Source organism: Armigeres subalbatus, chromosome 3, assembly GCF_024139115.2.
Source record: "Armigeres subalbatus isolate Guangzhou_Male chromosome 3, GZ_Asu_2, whole genome shotgun sequence".
Classification (NCBI taxonomy): domain Eukaryota; kingdom Metazoa; phylum Arthropoda; class Insecta; order Diptera; family Culicidae; genus Armigeres; species Armigeres subalbatus.
In genome coordinates, this window is record NC_085141.1 from 246,867,371 (window position 1) to 246,884,097 (window position 16,727).

At 40.7% G+C, this 16,727-nt stretch overlaps 1 protein-coding gene across 2 annotated transcripts in view; it reads left to right on the plus strand.

The window, feature by feature from the left end:
• LOC134223192 (uncharacterized) overlaps positions 1-16,085 on the plus strand; it is a 131,913-nt gene extending 115,828 nt beyond the window's left edge. For both annotated transcript variants that reach the window (XM_062702334.1, XM_062702333.1), the window contains 4 exons: positions 11,647-11,767; positions 12,427-12,503; positions 13,781-14,162; positions 14,429-16,085. In XM_062702334.1, the coding sequence (XP_062558318.1) occupies positions 11,647-11,767; positions 12,427-12,503; positions 13,781-14,162; positions 14,429-15,677 (1,829 nt within the window). In that variant the 3' untranslated portion in view covers positions 15,678-16,085. The remainder of the gene's footprint in view (positions 1-11,646; positions 11,768-12,426; positions 12,504-13,780; positions 14,163-14,428) is intronic.
• Positions 16,086-16,727: the final 642 nt, after the last annotated feature.

Consider the following 16,727-nt stretch of genomic DNA (forward strand, 5'->3'; position numbering starts at 1 on the left):
ACAGAATCAGCTGCGAAGTTTTTACAGGTCGTGATAGGTCTCCAGATTGTGATCAACAATAAAAAATATTTGGTTTTGTCTGAACAAGTAGATTTTTCAAGAACATGAAACTATCAACATTACAAATTAGGCAACCTTTTGAAATTATATCAGCGTTGTGATATCTATGGCTGGAGACTTTGCTACGTCTATTTTAATTGCCTACTGTTGGGCAATTCGCTGTTAAAGATTTTTTTAAATCTTATTATGATAAATACCTGTTACAACATTTGAAAGATAATGGCTACTAAGAACAAAATTGTATCAAAATAAGTTATAAATATCACAATATGTTGAAGTTGTGTTAAGTTTTAGTTATGCTCTTTTAGTCGGATTGTGAAAGAGAAAAGAGTTGAGAGCAGCCCTAGGGGTACATAGGGCCAACGTAGAAGATCTCCATGCTGGGTGGCTGCTCGCTTTAGCCTTATAGATTCCAGTAGACTTCTTTTATTTCCTTATTGAGGCACGAGCCCCTGGGTCTGCCTCTGCTGCGATGTCCTGGTGGATTCCAGTTCAGCGCTTGCTTGCAGATTTCGTCTCCACTATTTCGTAATGTTTGGCCGACCCACCTCCAATTTCTCGAATTTCTGTCGATATCGGTTTTTGATGGCATCGTCGATAGAGATCCAATTGTGAGGCATTCGAGATCCAATTGTGAGGGCACCAGGCCCGGATTATAAACCGTAGACATCAATTAATAAGTACTTGCAGTTTCTGCGTAATCTCTGCTGATACACACCAAGTCTCACTGGCGTATAACAACACAGATTTTACGTTTGAGTTGAATATTCGAAATTTGGTGCGTTGACTAATCTGATTGGATCTCCATACATTTCGTAAACTCGCCTAAGCATCCCTAACCTTCTTGTTCCATGCTCCTCTTGGTTCCACCGTCCGACGCTAACTGGCTGCCAAGATATTGAAAGTTTTCGACCTTCTCCACTGCTTGCCCGGCTACCGTAAAGTTGGAGGGGTTGTTTGTGTTTACATCCAACGATTTGGTCTTGTTGACGTTGATGATGAGACCCGCCGTTGATGAACGTTCGGCCAGGTCGTTCATAGCAATAGGCTGTCAGATCAGCCCACAGTTTGGTACACGGTCAATCGCACCCACCTCGTCGGTTACGATGAGGAGCAGTAGCGGAGATAGAATACACCCTTGTCTCACTTCAACGACTACCCGAATGGGGTCAGACAAAGCTTTATGCACGTAAAAAGCTTCATACTGCGCTTCGATGAGGCCGACAATTTTATCCGGAACTCTAAGGGCGTCTAAGGGTGCCCCACAGATTTTCGTGGTTCAGACATTTGAATGCTTTTTCATAGTCAATGAATAACAGGTAGAGGGACGCTTGGCATTCGTTGACTTGCTCCATAATGATTCGGAGCGTGACAATATGGTCCAAACATGATCTTCCTGGGCGGAATCCTGTCTGCTGCCGTCGGAGCGTCTAATCTATTTTCTCCTGTATTCGATTTAGGATAACTTTGCACAGAACTTTAACATGATGCCTCGCCAATTGTCGCACACAGCCAGATCCCCCCTTTTTTTGGGACCTTCGCTAAGACGCCCTGCATCCAGTCAGCCGGAAATGTTGCGGTTTCCCAGATATTGCAGAATAGTTGATGCAACATTTGCACAGATAGCATGGGGTCAGCTTTGAGCATCTCTGCTGAAATGCGATCGAGCCCAGGAGCTTTATTGGATTTCATGCTTCGGATGGCTGCTACAATCTCCAGCAATGATGGAGCTTCGAAGTTGTCGCGGGTAATGTGTTGCACCCTTGGCGACTCATGCCGAGATGTTGGTCGGGCGTCGAAACTTGAAGAAGTTGTTCGAAGTGCTCGAATCAATGTTTCAGCTGATCAGTTAGGTCGTTGAGTAACTGACCTGTCGCGTCCAGTCAGGCGTCGTGCGATATCCACCCACGCTCGCTTGTCCCGTCTGTAGCAGCGTTTAACTTCCTTCTATAGAACCGAGTACCTTTGACTGAACTCGTACTTGACTGTTCTGGTTCTTGCCCGCTCTATCGCGGCCTTTGCATCTATCCGCTCCTCGATTTTCCGCCAGGTTGCATCCGTAATCCACTCCTTTCGATGAGTGCGTAGCTCACCCAGGTTGTTCTCGCTTGTATCGATAAAGGCTTTCTTGATGGCCGTCTGCTCTTCTACGCTGCCAACTTCCGGAACATCCGCTACCCGAGTTCCAAGTTCTTCAATGAACGATCTCTTCACAGCTGGATCTTCTAATCGGCCTATGTTGAATCGCCGTCCGAGTCTCTCCTACCGCCGCTGAATCCGAGCAATGCGTAATCGGATCTTACCAATTAGAAGGTGATGGTCAGACGCGATGTCAGCGCTGCGTTCATTCTCGCTTCGTTTCCATTTTCAGCTGATGCAGATGTGGTCGATTTGATTTTCAGTTTGTCCATCACGAGATCCACGTGACTTTGTGCAATGGTCGATGGGGACAGAGCGATCCTCCAATCATCATGTCGTTGTTGCCACAGAATTCAGCCAACAGCTCACCGTTTTCACTCATTACTCCAAGATCATGACGACCCATGACACGCTCATAGTCATTGAAGTCGCCCATTTAGATCTTGATGTTTAACATTATCGACGACGGCATTCAGTTCACTGTTGAAATTCTCCTTGTCCTGTAACTCGGCAACATCGGTCGGCACATAACATTGAATAATCGTGAGGTTCCTTACCCGTGTTCTGAATCTGGCAATGTTTATTATCTCGTTAATTGGTTCCCAATTGATGAACGACGCCTGTGCATTGGCGCTAAACACCTTGGCGCACCTCCTTGGTGAACAGACGCTCGATCAGTCGGGTGAAATTTGTTTAAAGTCCCACCGAACGCCAGGACTAGGCTGTAGTGCGCTTTGAGCGGCACACGGCCGCTTTGTTAGGGCCTGCTTGTGGATACTTTTTATAGAAGTTCTACAGAGCCAACTGTCAAACCCCACCACATGCTAGGCAAGCCCCCAGGTCACACCCTCTCACTCTACACCCAACCGGCGGTTGTTAGATTTAATAACAATTCTGTATAAGAATCTACCAGCACCTGTTTAAGAATTGGGCATATGCGAAATTGTTAGATTTTTATACAAAAAATGTAAGAAAAGCTTACAATATTGTTAGATTCTTATACAATATTTATATAAGAATCTAGCAATTTCGCGGTTTTCGTGGATTTGGCGCGGATTTACATAACGATTTCAGGGCTTCGCGCGGATTTAGTTTTAGGTGAAAGTGTAACAAATAAAATGCTGGATCTAAAGATGTTCATTTGAAAATTAGTTTTATGTTTATCTAGATGGGTTTAATTTTCGTTAGCAAATGTTGTTGAGAACAAAATTTACGTTTGAAGTCAATTACTCACATTATTTTTCGGATATTTATAGGCGCTTAGGACAGTGGCGCCACTTGTCGTCACTTTTAAACCATTCTAAAGCATGCTGCATACAAAACATGTCTGTTGAAGGACATGAGCAACCGAGGTATTTGTCAACTTCTGATTGATTATCATAAAAGGAACCACAGCACACAGAAAAAAATATAAAAACTAATCAGCGCGTAAAAAATACAGACGCGGAAAATTACACTATTCTGAGCATTCATGAATCTTTTCCATCAATTTCACCCTAAATGTATGCAATTTGTATAGCATTATACCATTTAATCGAATAAATAGTGGCATAATGCAATACAAATTGCATACATCCAAGCAAAAATATCGTTTAAAATTACGCTCTTTTTGGCATTCCCTTTATGTGCATTACTTTCGTGTAAATTTCAATAACTTTTTCTATCTGTGCATTTTTCGAAAGTTTTTTAGTCAGGAATTCTGATATAGTGTTGAACATTTTATATTGCTTTCATAGCATTCATCGAAAACGAATAAGGGTTTATATAACAATTGACTTTTCCCGTCAAAACGCTCAATCGATCCTTTGGCTTATTTAAGGTCAACTTTCCTAATGAATCCATATTTTTTGGCGCCTCTAACTATTTTAAAAATCGAAAACAGAAACCGCGGATATTCTCGGAGATTTTGGTTGAAATTCTAGTATAAAAGGACACAGGAATTCTTGCCTGAAAATTACGATAAATGGGTGTTAAAAATGTTAATTGGCGAAATATCCTGCATGAACTTCTAGACAAATTTGTCACAAGAATTGAAGAATAATTTCCGCACAAATTCCGGACTAATTTTTGCTGGAGTTGTTTCTTGATACAAATTTAATTATTGTTTTACAGAAGTTTTGTTTAAATACGAAATTGTACGGTCTAATTGCCTAATCTCAACGCAAGTATGTCTTGTGATAAAAAATTACAACAAAGCTGCATGATTTGATGCTTGAGAAGAAATTGCGGTTTCGGCAGATTTTTTATTATTTGCCAAGTTTATCTATAATTATATATGATCAAATCTGGCCTGAACATTCCTTGTATATCAATTCATCTCGTATAGTTCGATCAACAAGAAATCCACTGAATTTTTTTTTAAACTTTATTTATGTGTCAAAATCCACTGAAAATAATTAAACAAAACATGCCCAAACCAGCAACTTATCTAAAAAGCGGTGCTTATGTTTAGTTCTTGTTCACTTATCTTCAGTACTTCTAGTGATTAAATGGACCATCTAGAAACGTTTTTATATTAACTGCGATTTTGTTAGTCCTATTTTCAATTGGGAAGTTTAAAATAATATTTAATATCAATAATGTTATTAAAAACGAACTTGAAGAGATTATGTCAGTTAATTGTGATAACCAAAATTGATATTTCACGTATATTTCAAGCATAATTTTTCATAACGACGTATGTAACAATTATGAGGATTCGAGAAATCCTTTGCAGAAAGTTGGCAAAACTTTTTCTAAAACTGTTTTAAAACTAAATCTTTTTTCGATACTTTTTTCCGCTGGCATGCATCATTACATGACACGTAATAAGCGTGCTTCACATCAAAGCTCAGTTCATTCAAATTCACTGTGAAAAACGATAAAATTATACATACACCGGTATGCTGCACGTACGTCGGTGTACATTGGTCGGTTTTCCATAGTGCACGATTGACGCAACTGCAGTTTTGTTTTGTTTTGCTTTTTTTGTTACATAGGTCGCTCTTAGTTCCCATATGTTAAAGCGACGTATGTAACAGTGAGACTTCAAAAATAGATATTTTTACATACGTCGATTCGTAAAAAGATTGAATTAAAGAATTTTAAGATCTGAAATCAGTAAAATCGATGCGTATTATATAAAGCCGCGTGTGATTGTCACGTTGTATTAAAAACCTTGTTTTGTTTACTTTTGTTACATACGTCGTTATGAAAAATTATGCTTGATTTGAGAAGTCAGTTCGCGCGGATTTGGCGCGAAATGGATTTCATGTCTCGCGAAAACGGCGCGGATTTGATTTTAGTCGGCGCGGATTTGGCGCGGAAAATATTTCAGGATCTCCGTAACAACTGTGGTATTGGAGCTTGTGAGTTATGACCAGAGCTCTGTTTGACGCTCCTTCCCAAATGTCGTATTCCACAAAAAAAAATATATATGGTCGGGGTTGCCAAATCTGTCGAAGGCTTGGCAGAAAAATCGGATTTTTTTGTTGGCGTTTGGAGCGATTTGGCAGAATCTCGGCCATATGATGAGCAACGTTATTCTTTGAAAGCACCATGATGATGGCCTCAGTATTCCGATCAACTTTGTAGAACATTTTTTCTCTAAAAAAAATAGTTTTGGAGTAAAATGTATCTTTCCGCGTGAATCTGTATGCTGGACCATAGTGCAATGACAGTTACGAAACTGAGTATATGGGCTCGTGATTTTTCGCTAAGAAGTAAATGAAACTCATACCGCATGCTTCCAAGTGAGTTTGGTATTCATGAGGTGGCCAATTTGAAATCGGTCCAGCTGGGGACCCTATGAGGATATTTATGGAATCGAGCTTATGGGTCCCGTTCAAAGCCTCGTGATTTCTAACTCAGAAGCGATTGGAACTGATGCCGCGTACTTCCAAGTGAGTTTGGTCAAAAAGAGGTGATCAACCTGAAGCCGGAACCAATGGGAAGCCAATGTGGTCAGTTACGGATTTGGACATATTTGTACCGTTGGACTAATGAAATTTCGAGATATTTATCACAGAAGCTAATGAAACATATACAGAAGTAGAGACAATTTCCAAACCGAAAATCGAACCCAGCTACCCTCAGCATTATAGCCGCGCATCTTACCGCTAGGCTAAGGAGGGCCCCTTAAACTTATTTACAACATTAATTTTACGAAATACAATACACCTACTACAAATTTCTCGGTAACACTATCGACATTAAATAGCCGATATGCTCAATTCTGTAAATGTCCTCATTAGGTCCCCAGCTAGATTAATTCCAGGTTGACTACCTAAAGGTAAGCGGCAAAAGAAAACATAAATTTCGAGCTGTAGAACGGCATAAATATGCTCAGTTACGTAACTGTCCTCATTGAGTTCCCACCGATACCGGCTCCAGGTTTACCACCTTAAGGTGACCAAACTCACTTTGAAGTACTCTGCACGAGCTCCAAAAGCTTAGTCGTGAAAAATCACGCATTTTATGCTGTCGAACGGGAGCAATATGCTCGATTCCGTAAAATCTCCTCATTTGGTCCCCACCGGAACCGGCGACGGAACACACTTAAGTATATACGGCATGAGTAAATTCAAGAAACTTGGGCATTTGAACGGCATCAATATGACCATTTTTGGAAGTATCCCCTTTAGGTTCCTACCGGAACCGATATCAAGTAGTCACGTATCTGTAACCAACAGCTTGGTCCTAGAAATCTTAAATATAACATATGCTTGCATTTAGACACACCATTTATAAATTTTTCATGAACAAAACCATGTTTTCGTGAGTTTCTCTCTAGGTACCCCACGGGGTTTTGGCCTCAATTCAGAACCATTACGAAAACCCATGTCCTCAAAACATTTGCTAAAAATATATTAAATTTTCGATCAAACCATGCCTGTTTTGTTGAAATTGATTGATAATTGGCGAAAGCAATTTGAAAAATAAATTTCAGTCTTATTTTTCTGCTAGTATTGTAAAGGTTAATAGACTTTCAGGAACAGAAACACTACACGTAATTATCGAACATTTTCGGATAGAAGATAGTCCGACATTTTTCGCATCTCCAGCTGCGTGCTTATATTGCCGGCTACCGATAGGATTTAAACCCGCAATTCTCCATCAGTTGTGGGGGCGCATCATCAGTCATATTTATTTTTAGATAAAATGCTGCGCAACAAAAAGAAAGTATTGAGACAAATTGATTCTTTGCATCTTATGAAATACTTATGAAATGCCCAGAAATCAAAGTAATGTTCAATTATCGAAAAAATCATCAATACCAAGTAGATTGGTCCTTCAAAATCCATGACACAACCCATCCGAAAAAAAGGCCGACTATCGCTCAACTCGTGCATGTAATCAATCCTAATGAGCGCTTGCTACCGTTCCGTGCTAGTGTTCCTTCCCATGGCAACTATGTATAGATCGGATTTTTTGTACCTTCATTCCTCGCCCGGCTTCTGTACCGTTTTCTTTCTCCCCTGTGTGTCAGATGATCCCGGGCAGAAGCGCAACAAAGTAACGCGATGACAAATTTCGGCCGCTCAATCACGCCACATTTTACCCAACCCTCAATCACACGTGGTAATGAGCTTAATTAGGCTGTGTATAGTTTTATTTATTGCTTCCCGCTCGACCGACACTGGGCGATGACACGACTTTGAGCGGGAAAAGACGGATAAAGCATAGTTAGTTGCTTAGTATGATGATGATGATGACAAATCCGTTCAATCTACTTTTTTTGGGGGGTGAAACTGACACGTGCTTGTAATAGCTCTTTGATCATGGTAAAGGACTATGTCGACATTGAAGAAAAGATTCGATATCCTTCTTCGTGAAGAGTAAACAGAAAGTATTTGATTCTACGTTCAAACAAACGTAGATATTCGTCATAAAATACGGTTTAAAACACAAAAACACGTTAAAATACGTTTAACAAACAAAAAAAAAACGATAAATATTTGTTTCCATTTATTTATTATTCACGTTTATCTAAATCGTTTAAGGTGTTTTGAATCAACGCGTTGTCTATGCCCGCTTATCGTGTACCCCACCTTTTCCACACAAAGATAATAGAAAATCCCCATAATCTACTGAAATGGGTTTCGATTCCTCATTCTGATATGACAAAGCATTGAATCGAACCATAACAAAGCAAGCAAGCACGTCATAAGACTATCCGATTGCGATAACAGGGGCAACCAAGTTGAACGTCAAACGATGCAAATTGAAACAAGAACTAACTGGTATCGCGCGGTTTTCTGGCTTTCGTTTGGGGCCCAAAACAATTCATCAACGCTGTGCAGCAATTGGGGACGGTGTGGGTTCAAAAATCGAGATAAACAACAGCGCTCTAATGGTCGAATGACAGATAGATTGATGAAGATTAGATTTCATTCACTCACAGACACGCGCGCTTACTTCGATATGATTTGTTTCGTATAAATGATTTTATGGCACGAGAGGTTGACGTGCGGGAGAGTCTGTTTAGGGGACCAGTTGATATTCATTATCTTTTGTTATATGAGCTCTGTTATATAGGTCTATAACCTATATAATAGCATCTTTGATGTGGGTTTATTGGTCATAGCACGAACTTATTGGCAATCGATTTAATAGAATTAAAATTTTAGTAAGGAATCGCTCGATTATGAAGCGATATTACTGGGAGTAAACCGTTCGCCACACTAACCTACCATGCACCTCCACAAACCTTCATCCCTAAAAGTTTACCGGTGACAGCCGTTTGTGTCCGGACCAAAAATTTAGCAGACTTTGCTTAACTAGACCCTACTGCGCAAAATAGATTGAAGCGTCGATAAATCCTACTTTCGCTAAAAGTAGCGTGACAGTTTTGGAAAAATCACAAAAATATGTATTTAGTCAATCTTTTTTCATACCTTTGTTTTTGAAGGTATGAATATGGAAACTATGAGACGATGAACCGAAACAATGAAACCCTATATTTTTCTGTGATTCATTATATTGCAATGTAAACAACTGCAAGCTGCAATGCGAAAATAATCGACATCAGTCATTTGGGACCGCACGGAATAGCATAGGGTAACCGGCGGTAATGTTGGCCCTGGATGTAACATTGGCTCATCACGGAAATTAATCAATATTTCAGCGATAATACGTCGATTTGTAGGGAGATATTAACCATTGCTTCTTTAGAAAAGTGTATCAAACATATATCTGCCTCATAACTCTAGATTTATACACTTCTTAAACTATTAAAAGCAATTATCTTGCGTGAAAAATCACTTTGACTCGGTTTTTTAGCAGCCATGTTTCGGCTGGCTGTGCTAGACTTTTTCTTTTGCCCAATAAAAGAGTTTTATGAATGAACATACCTGCTTTCGCACATCAGATGAATGGATAACAACCACACTATGTCAGCTATCATTTTTATTTCACAATTTACATTAGTATAGCAACATAATTAACCAAAACATTTTTGGACAATACTGGGGCCACCCGTAGCCAAATGGTGGCATGCGCTTTCGATATGTAGCACTACGTTAGTATAGGTGAAACTCTAAAATCAAAACATTCTCTCCAATAACCCGTACTGGAGAAAATAACCGAAAGCTGCAGATGGAATATCCGATGGTTGCGATTAGTTTGCTTGGATAATCCACTTAGCGGTTAAGTTTCATTCGCAAATAACATAACGCTAAACTGAACCCACACCAAGCCTCTAGTAATGCTTCATGTATGGTAGGTTTCTGAAATTTATAAAGTCCTTAACGCTCAGACAAGTACCTTCCCACAACCTAAATCGTCTTGTAGTTTGTAAATGGGCCCTCATGATGCTTTTCTGGAATCACGATATAATCGCTTTCATTCGCAGAACATACCAAAAATAATTGCCTACCTTACGGCTTTCAAACACGATTCAAGCAAAAGCGATTCAAGCATCAACCTTTCGTAATTCGATACATTTTCTTCATAATTTCGCAAATAAATGATTCAATTAGTGTAAGAATATTTAGTTTTATCATCTTTCGTACGAATCCATTTCTCATTTAATAATGGAAAGATACAATGGATCGTATGTTTCATTAGATAAACTTTCAACGTCATTTCATGGGAATAATTTCAAGTCAAATTACTTGACAAATACCTTCATCATAATTTAGATTTATTATTACTTGCAAAAAGTATTTTGATCTGTAAAATGATACCGAAAAAGTATTCTCTCAACTCGGGAAGTTGAAACACGTGAGAGTTTTGAGAGGATTCACAACAGCTGATCGACATTGAGAGGAGTGGAATCAAACGCACGTACCAATCATAAAAGTTCAATGCAGGCAGAGTTAAAAACAAGCATCCAATAATTGTATTTATGAATAATTGTGTACCAATATCGGGTAGTTGGCACAGTTATAACTGTTTATGCACAGTACAAAGCAAGGAATTGCCTAGAACAAGTTTTACAATTGGCTTTCTTCAGTAGAGCGTTATGCATCATCCCCACCTAAAGCATTGTTTACGTTTTGGAAAAAAGTTTCTTTGAGAGTATCGCGAGAGCGAAAGCAACACAACTGCCATGGTTTCAACTAGCAGTAAATCTCAAAATTATGCGGCAGCCAATAATTAACGTATGCAATTTTTTTGAAGGCACAACATGAGGGCTAGAACATGTAGCCTTTTTGCAATTGCAGTTTTTAATACAGTTTTCATTTTTCTAAACTTCTTCACTTGCAAATATGGTAAATATTTGGGAAATAAATTATTCATAATATAATAGTATTTTCGTTAGCATGTCCTTGGTAAGCGTGCTATTGGGGGAATCTGAAACGCACTCTCACAATCAGTGTGGTAGTATTTTACATGCAACCAATTAGAATTCACGCTCAATCAGATGATTTGATTTTCTCTGTTTGTTTGCATGCTGCCTTTATTCAACGCAAGCAAAATGACTGGTACTATAAACAGCAACCCATCTTTATCTATCGTATGTTCGAAATCAACAATCACTCGTCCCAAGTGGGCTGAAAAATTATCCACCTGATAGGGACAAGGATGCCGACGTTTTGTCCATTTCTCTCGAGACTTTCGCTGGTTTTAATGAGCTATTGCGGACATTCATCGTCGTTTTTTGCTATTTGGCGTCAAAACCAAATGTAAGCAAGCCGGCTGGTGGAATAATTCTGGTTGTAAATGCAATATATGAAGATTTATAACGATAAATGAGCTTAACCGTAGCATAATGGGCCAAGGTTTGAGCCGTTACCCCTATAATGAAATCACCAATTGATTATTTCTATATTTACACGTTCATACGTGGTTTGATCTACTGATCACCTTTAGCGAATTTAAGTAACAAAAAGCAATGTTGAGAATGACTAAAACATTTATAATCATGCTAGATTGCTTTCTAGCATTTCATCAGAAAACCTTCTTTGTATTAATCCGATCAACCAATGTTAACGATAGTCCCTTTCTTCTCTTTCCCTTTTCCAGGTGTCATGCAAGCCACCACCATGGGCGGTACCAAGCTGGAGAAGCGCTACTCGCCGAGCTTCCGGGACGATCCGGGTCGCAAAACGGCCGCCTCGAAGCGCAAACGCGAGGAAGTACTACGGTAAGTGTCCACTGCGCGCTTTATCTCTATTGTGAGACCATCATTTTCCCTTGGCCATTACCATTGTGTTTTGTAATCCAAATTGCAGCTTACTGTGTTGTGTCGTCTGTCCGTCGCACAATATGCCCCTCCCCCTTGGCGCAAGTGTGCGAGCGTGTGTGTGGGCGCGACATGCAGACCAATCTACAATCACTCACATACACACGCAGAGTAGACAAGACAGACCGCCTCCTCCTAGGTGACTTGTTGAGAATGTGTTTGCTAGCTGCACGTTCCGCACTCTGACACAATAGCAGTGCGCTGCGCATGCAACAACGTCGAGCTCCACATATACTCGTCCGCTCAGCTGTCGGCCAGCGGTCTGTGAAGCAATGGTAAATTGTTACTTACCTATCCCAATATAAAGATGAAACAAAACAAAACATATGCCTGTGTCTGTTTCTCTGATTCCCCAGATTGAACAGCGAAAGAGTCCCATTGTTTGCTTCCTTTTTGCGTGAATGATTGATATCAAATGGTTGCCGCCTTCTGCATACACTCCCCTACGAAAGATATTAAACATATTGTAGACATTAAAACCGCTCATGTCATCTACTATCCGACCGTAATCACTAATCAGAGAATTTTCCCCTTTTCATTTCTTTTTCTTCTACTTTCAGGATGAAAATACATAAGAATGGCATACCTTCAGAAGTGTTAAAAAGTATTTCACAGATTGACAACTCCAACAAACAATGTTAGTATCGACCACCGGAACGGAACGCAGAGAGCCCACAATAACGCCGAATGCACATCGCCTTTTTTCGTTTATCATTGTTTAGCAGCGTTTGGCCTTTCCCTTACAGTAGTTCTCATTTGCTGGGTTGTTAATTTTAACAGGTTATCAAATATGTTCAAAATATGTCGAACCAATAAAACTGTTATAGAACTTCGATATTTCACACGTAAACGGCTGAGCTATTACACCATTGAATGTAATCCATGCATATTGCAATAACTGTGCACCTGATATACACAACGTCATTCCTGTAACTACTTGTTTGATCAGTTATATTCCTAGTACGTGCAAATCGAAACATTTGTAAAAACAGATTGTAGACAGATTTAGAAAAAAAAAATGATTACCAATGAGGCAATTCCTTCAACTCCGTCTTATTCTTAAACGGAGCTTGCACATACTTTTGAACCTGAATAAATCGTCAAAGCCTAAAATGGCATATCATTGCTTTGTGGCAGGTAGTTTTCGGTAACAAAGTGGAAAACTACTGGTACCAGGAAGATACAGAATGCACATATTCAAGTATCTAATGAACATTTGTAATTTTGAAATTGAAGGAATGCTACGAAGAACTTTTCAACCGAATTTGAAAAAACAAATGGAATGAATTTACATTTCAATTCGAAAAATAAGTGTTGTTTTGATTCACGATTCACCCGGAAGCGAACTGAGAACCACTGTGCTATAAATTAGTGTAAATTACGAAAATGTGTCGCTTATTGTCGCCCCTTCTTCGCTGCCTTAGTTTGCTAAACATCCCACCTTTTTTTTCAACTTGTGTTCTCATCTACAAAAGTATCTATCATTGGTATCATATAATTAGATACGCAAATATTCACAAGCATGAAACTGGTTTCTCACCGGTTTTGGTTTGTTTATATTTGAAGAACCACATCCCCTCTCCCCTCGCCCGACCAGAGCGGTACTAATGCTCAAAACACCGATTAGGTCATTTTCAACGCAGACTGGGCTTTGATAAACTGAACTGTGGATCACCGCCGGTAGATAGAGCGTGTGTGGCGGCCGTCTTTCATCATCATCCATATGTGAACGAACACGCAAGCGAGCATCATTCGATATGACCACCACCACCTCCACTACCATCATCAGAGGCATTGGCGAATAAATGTGTGACTCTTGTCTCTTTCAATTTGCATTGCGCGCAAATACGGACTCCTTGGGAATACTGCTTTACTGATTCGTTGATTTTTGTCTGCTTCTTCCCTCTCTATTAGATTTCCTTATGCTGGAAAACATCACGTCCTGCTACCGTCAGCCGTGCATTCTGGATCTGAAGATGGGTACCCGTCAGCACGGGGACGACGCTTCGGCGGAGAAACGCAGCAAGCAGATGGCCAAATGTGCCGCCAGTACGTCGGCCTCGCTTGGTGTTCGCCTGTGCGGTATGCAGGTCTACCAGGCCGACATCGACCACTACATGAAAAAGGACAAGTACTGGGGCCGGGAACTGAACGAGGACGGCTTCAAGGGAGCGCTGCACAACTTTTTCCACAACGGGTTCCGATTACGCGTCAAGGTGATCGCCAAGGTGCTCGACAAGCTGGAACAGATGCGGCGCGTTATCGAGAAGCAGTCCAGCTATCGGTTCTACTCGTGGTAAGTTGACTGGAGAATTGAAAAAATGTTGGATATTTCTTTTAATGACAGGATTATCAGCTCTTAATATGTATGTAAGCCAAACAACTCTTATTAATAGATTCCTTCGCTTGATTTGTATTGATAAATGGCAATTTCCTTTGTAGAAAATGGGAATAAAAAGTAAATTTCAGTGATGAACTCTTTAATACAAGCAATTAAAAAAATAGGATGAAAAAGCGTATTTACGAAAGTCAAATTGTTTCTTCTCTTTCCTTCCTAACCAGTTCCCTACTCATCGTCTACGAAGGCTACGAAGAATCGCCTGCAACGCCGGCCAGCAGTAGTTTCCCATCCGATCCGGATTATCACATACTGGAAACCGAGTCCACCAATTCCTACTGCTACGATGCGGACGCTTCGAATAGTTCGATCGAACAGTTCAACATGTCCTCATCGCACGACGACCCACTGGATGTGACGTCATCAAGCTCCGTTCACCATCGGCTCAACGCTTCGATGGCTACGGTGGCCACGGCTGCTGCCGCAGCCAAAGCGGCCTCGTCCGTTTCCACGGCATCAGCAACGTCCAGCGGAGCTTCTAGCGGAGGCAGTAGCTCCTCGGTCAGCGGCAACGCCGGTAAGGGCAAGGTTCCTTTCGTTCCGATATCCGAGGAAACGGTATATCCCGGAGCCTGTGACGTGACAATGAACGTTCCAATGGGAACCACCCAAAATGTGACCAGTTCCAGTCCACATTCGATGGACTCGTGGATGAACTACAGTAGCAATAGCAGCAGCGATGATTACGCATCGGCCTTCGTGGTGCCGACCCATGTACAAAACACAGAAGCCGACGCGAGTTCGGACTTCGATGGGGGATTCAGCGGACGAGTCGTTCCGTCGAATCGAAAGCTAAGTGGCGTGGAGGTCCTGGAAAGGGAACGTTCCTCGTCACTTACGACTTCGCTCCCACCCAATGTAACAACTGCGATATCGACGGTTGCTACAATGGCGTCATCGTCCAGTTCGCAGTGTGTTAACAGTATTAGTATTAGCAATACCAATAACAATAGTAGCAGTAGTTGCGGTAAGGCTCACGATCAATCCGATGCTGGATATCACGAGGACGAAGAAGTAGATGATCTCGATGACGACGAAGAAGGAGCCGTAGACGATGATGATGATGAGGACGACGAAGGGCACCTGCTTCAGGAAACGACCGTCAGTTCAAAGCGACACCGTGGCAAGGAGTCCACTGGCAGCCGAGTAGCATCCAAGGTGCAACACACTCTCCGACGAAAACTTAGCTCTAAGTCCAAGTCCACTTCGATCAGTGGAAATAGCGCTGGTTCGGCTACCCTCGGACTGGCAGATGTGCGAATGATCGACTTTGCACATACCACATTCGAAATCAAGAACGGAACGTCCATGTGCAATACAAACACTAAAGTGCATCATGGACCAGACAGCGGGTTCCTCCGAGGTCTCGACAGCCTGAAGCGCATCCTGACAGAAATCTGCGAAGAGCACTGAGTGAGAGTGTGCAAAACCGATCTCCTGTACTATAACCATTGGTTCTTCCTTCTTGTATTTAAGTGCATACCTACTACATAGGATACCTAGAAAAATAGCACGTGCCGCGACGGTGCACGTGTGTCCTTAGTCTCTCTCTCTATCTGTTTCAATACCCGAACTTTGAGTAGCAGCTGTATGTACGGCTCTTCCAGTAGGACTATGGATCCGGAGCGGAGCGGACCGGCGGCAGCGTCAGTTGCAGCGCAACGTCCCCCTTTCGGTAAAAGTGTGTTTTGTCGAAACGAGGAAACACCCGTTTTTGTGAAATATTGTGATACTAAAGCATTTTTTCATCCAAGTACATATATAAAGTATATATTTAATACGAGAGGAAAACAAAGAAAACTTAAAATTATAACGGAAAAATGTTACTTTTAGAAGAAAAATCCTTTAGTGGACGAGTGTGTGGGTTTTCGACTGTCGTATCGTTTTCTGTTGGATCTTTATTTTCACTCTTGTTTCGCATTCTGTGGGAAGTTAAGTTTGTGTAAAAAATATGCAATCCAATTCTGCAACGATGGACAGAAGTGATACTTTTTCCCTCATTTGATTATGTTTTCAAGTAAGTATTCATTTCACTTTGGCGCACAGGCATATGTATTGCAGCAGGTAAGTTGTCTAAACACTCGCAAAAAAGAAAATAATAACGTGATTTGTTACCAGTGCACGTATTACACCAGTAGCATTTTTCGGTGAAATTATCCAAATCTATTATATTTGTGGGTGGTATTATGAAATTCGGGTGTTCTACGAAGCGTTAAAACACGTAACGCTGGAATCATGAAAGGCTGAAAGTACCTATCAGAAGGCTAAACAATACCGAAAGCTAAAACTGGTGGAATAAAGTTTATTAACAAGCATTCAACCTTTCAGTGTTGAACTAAATCTGTGGAATAAAAAAACACCTAAATAAAGTTAAAAAAAGCATTCAACCGAGTACAATTTAAAGGAATACAATTTGGAAAAGATGTACAAACAAAGAAAAGAATGACGAATAAATAAAAAGAA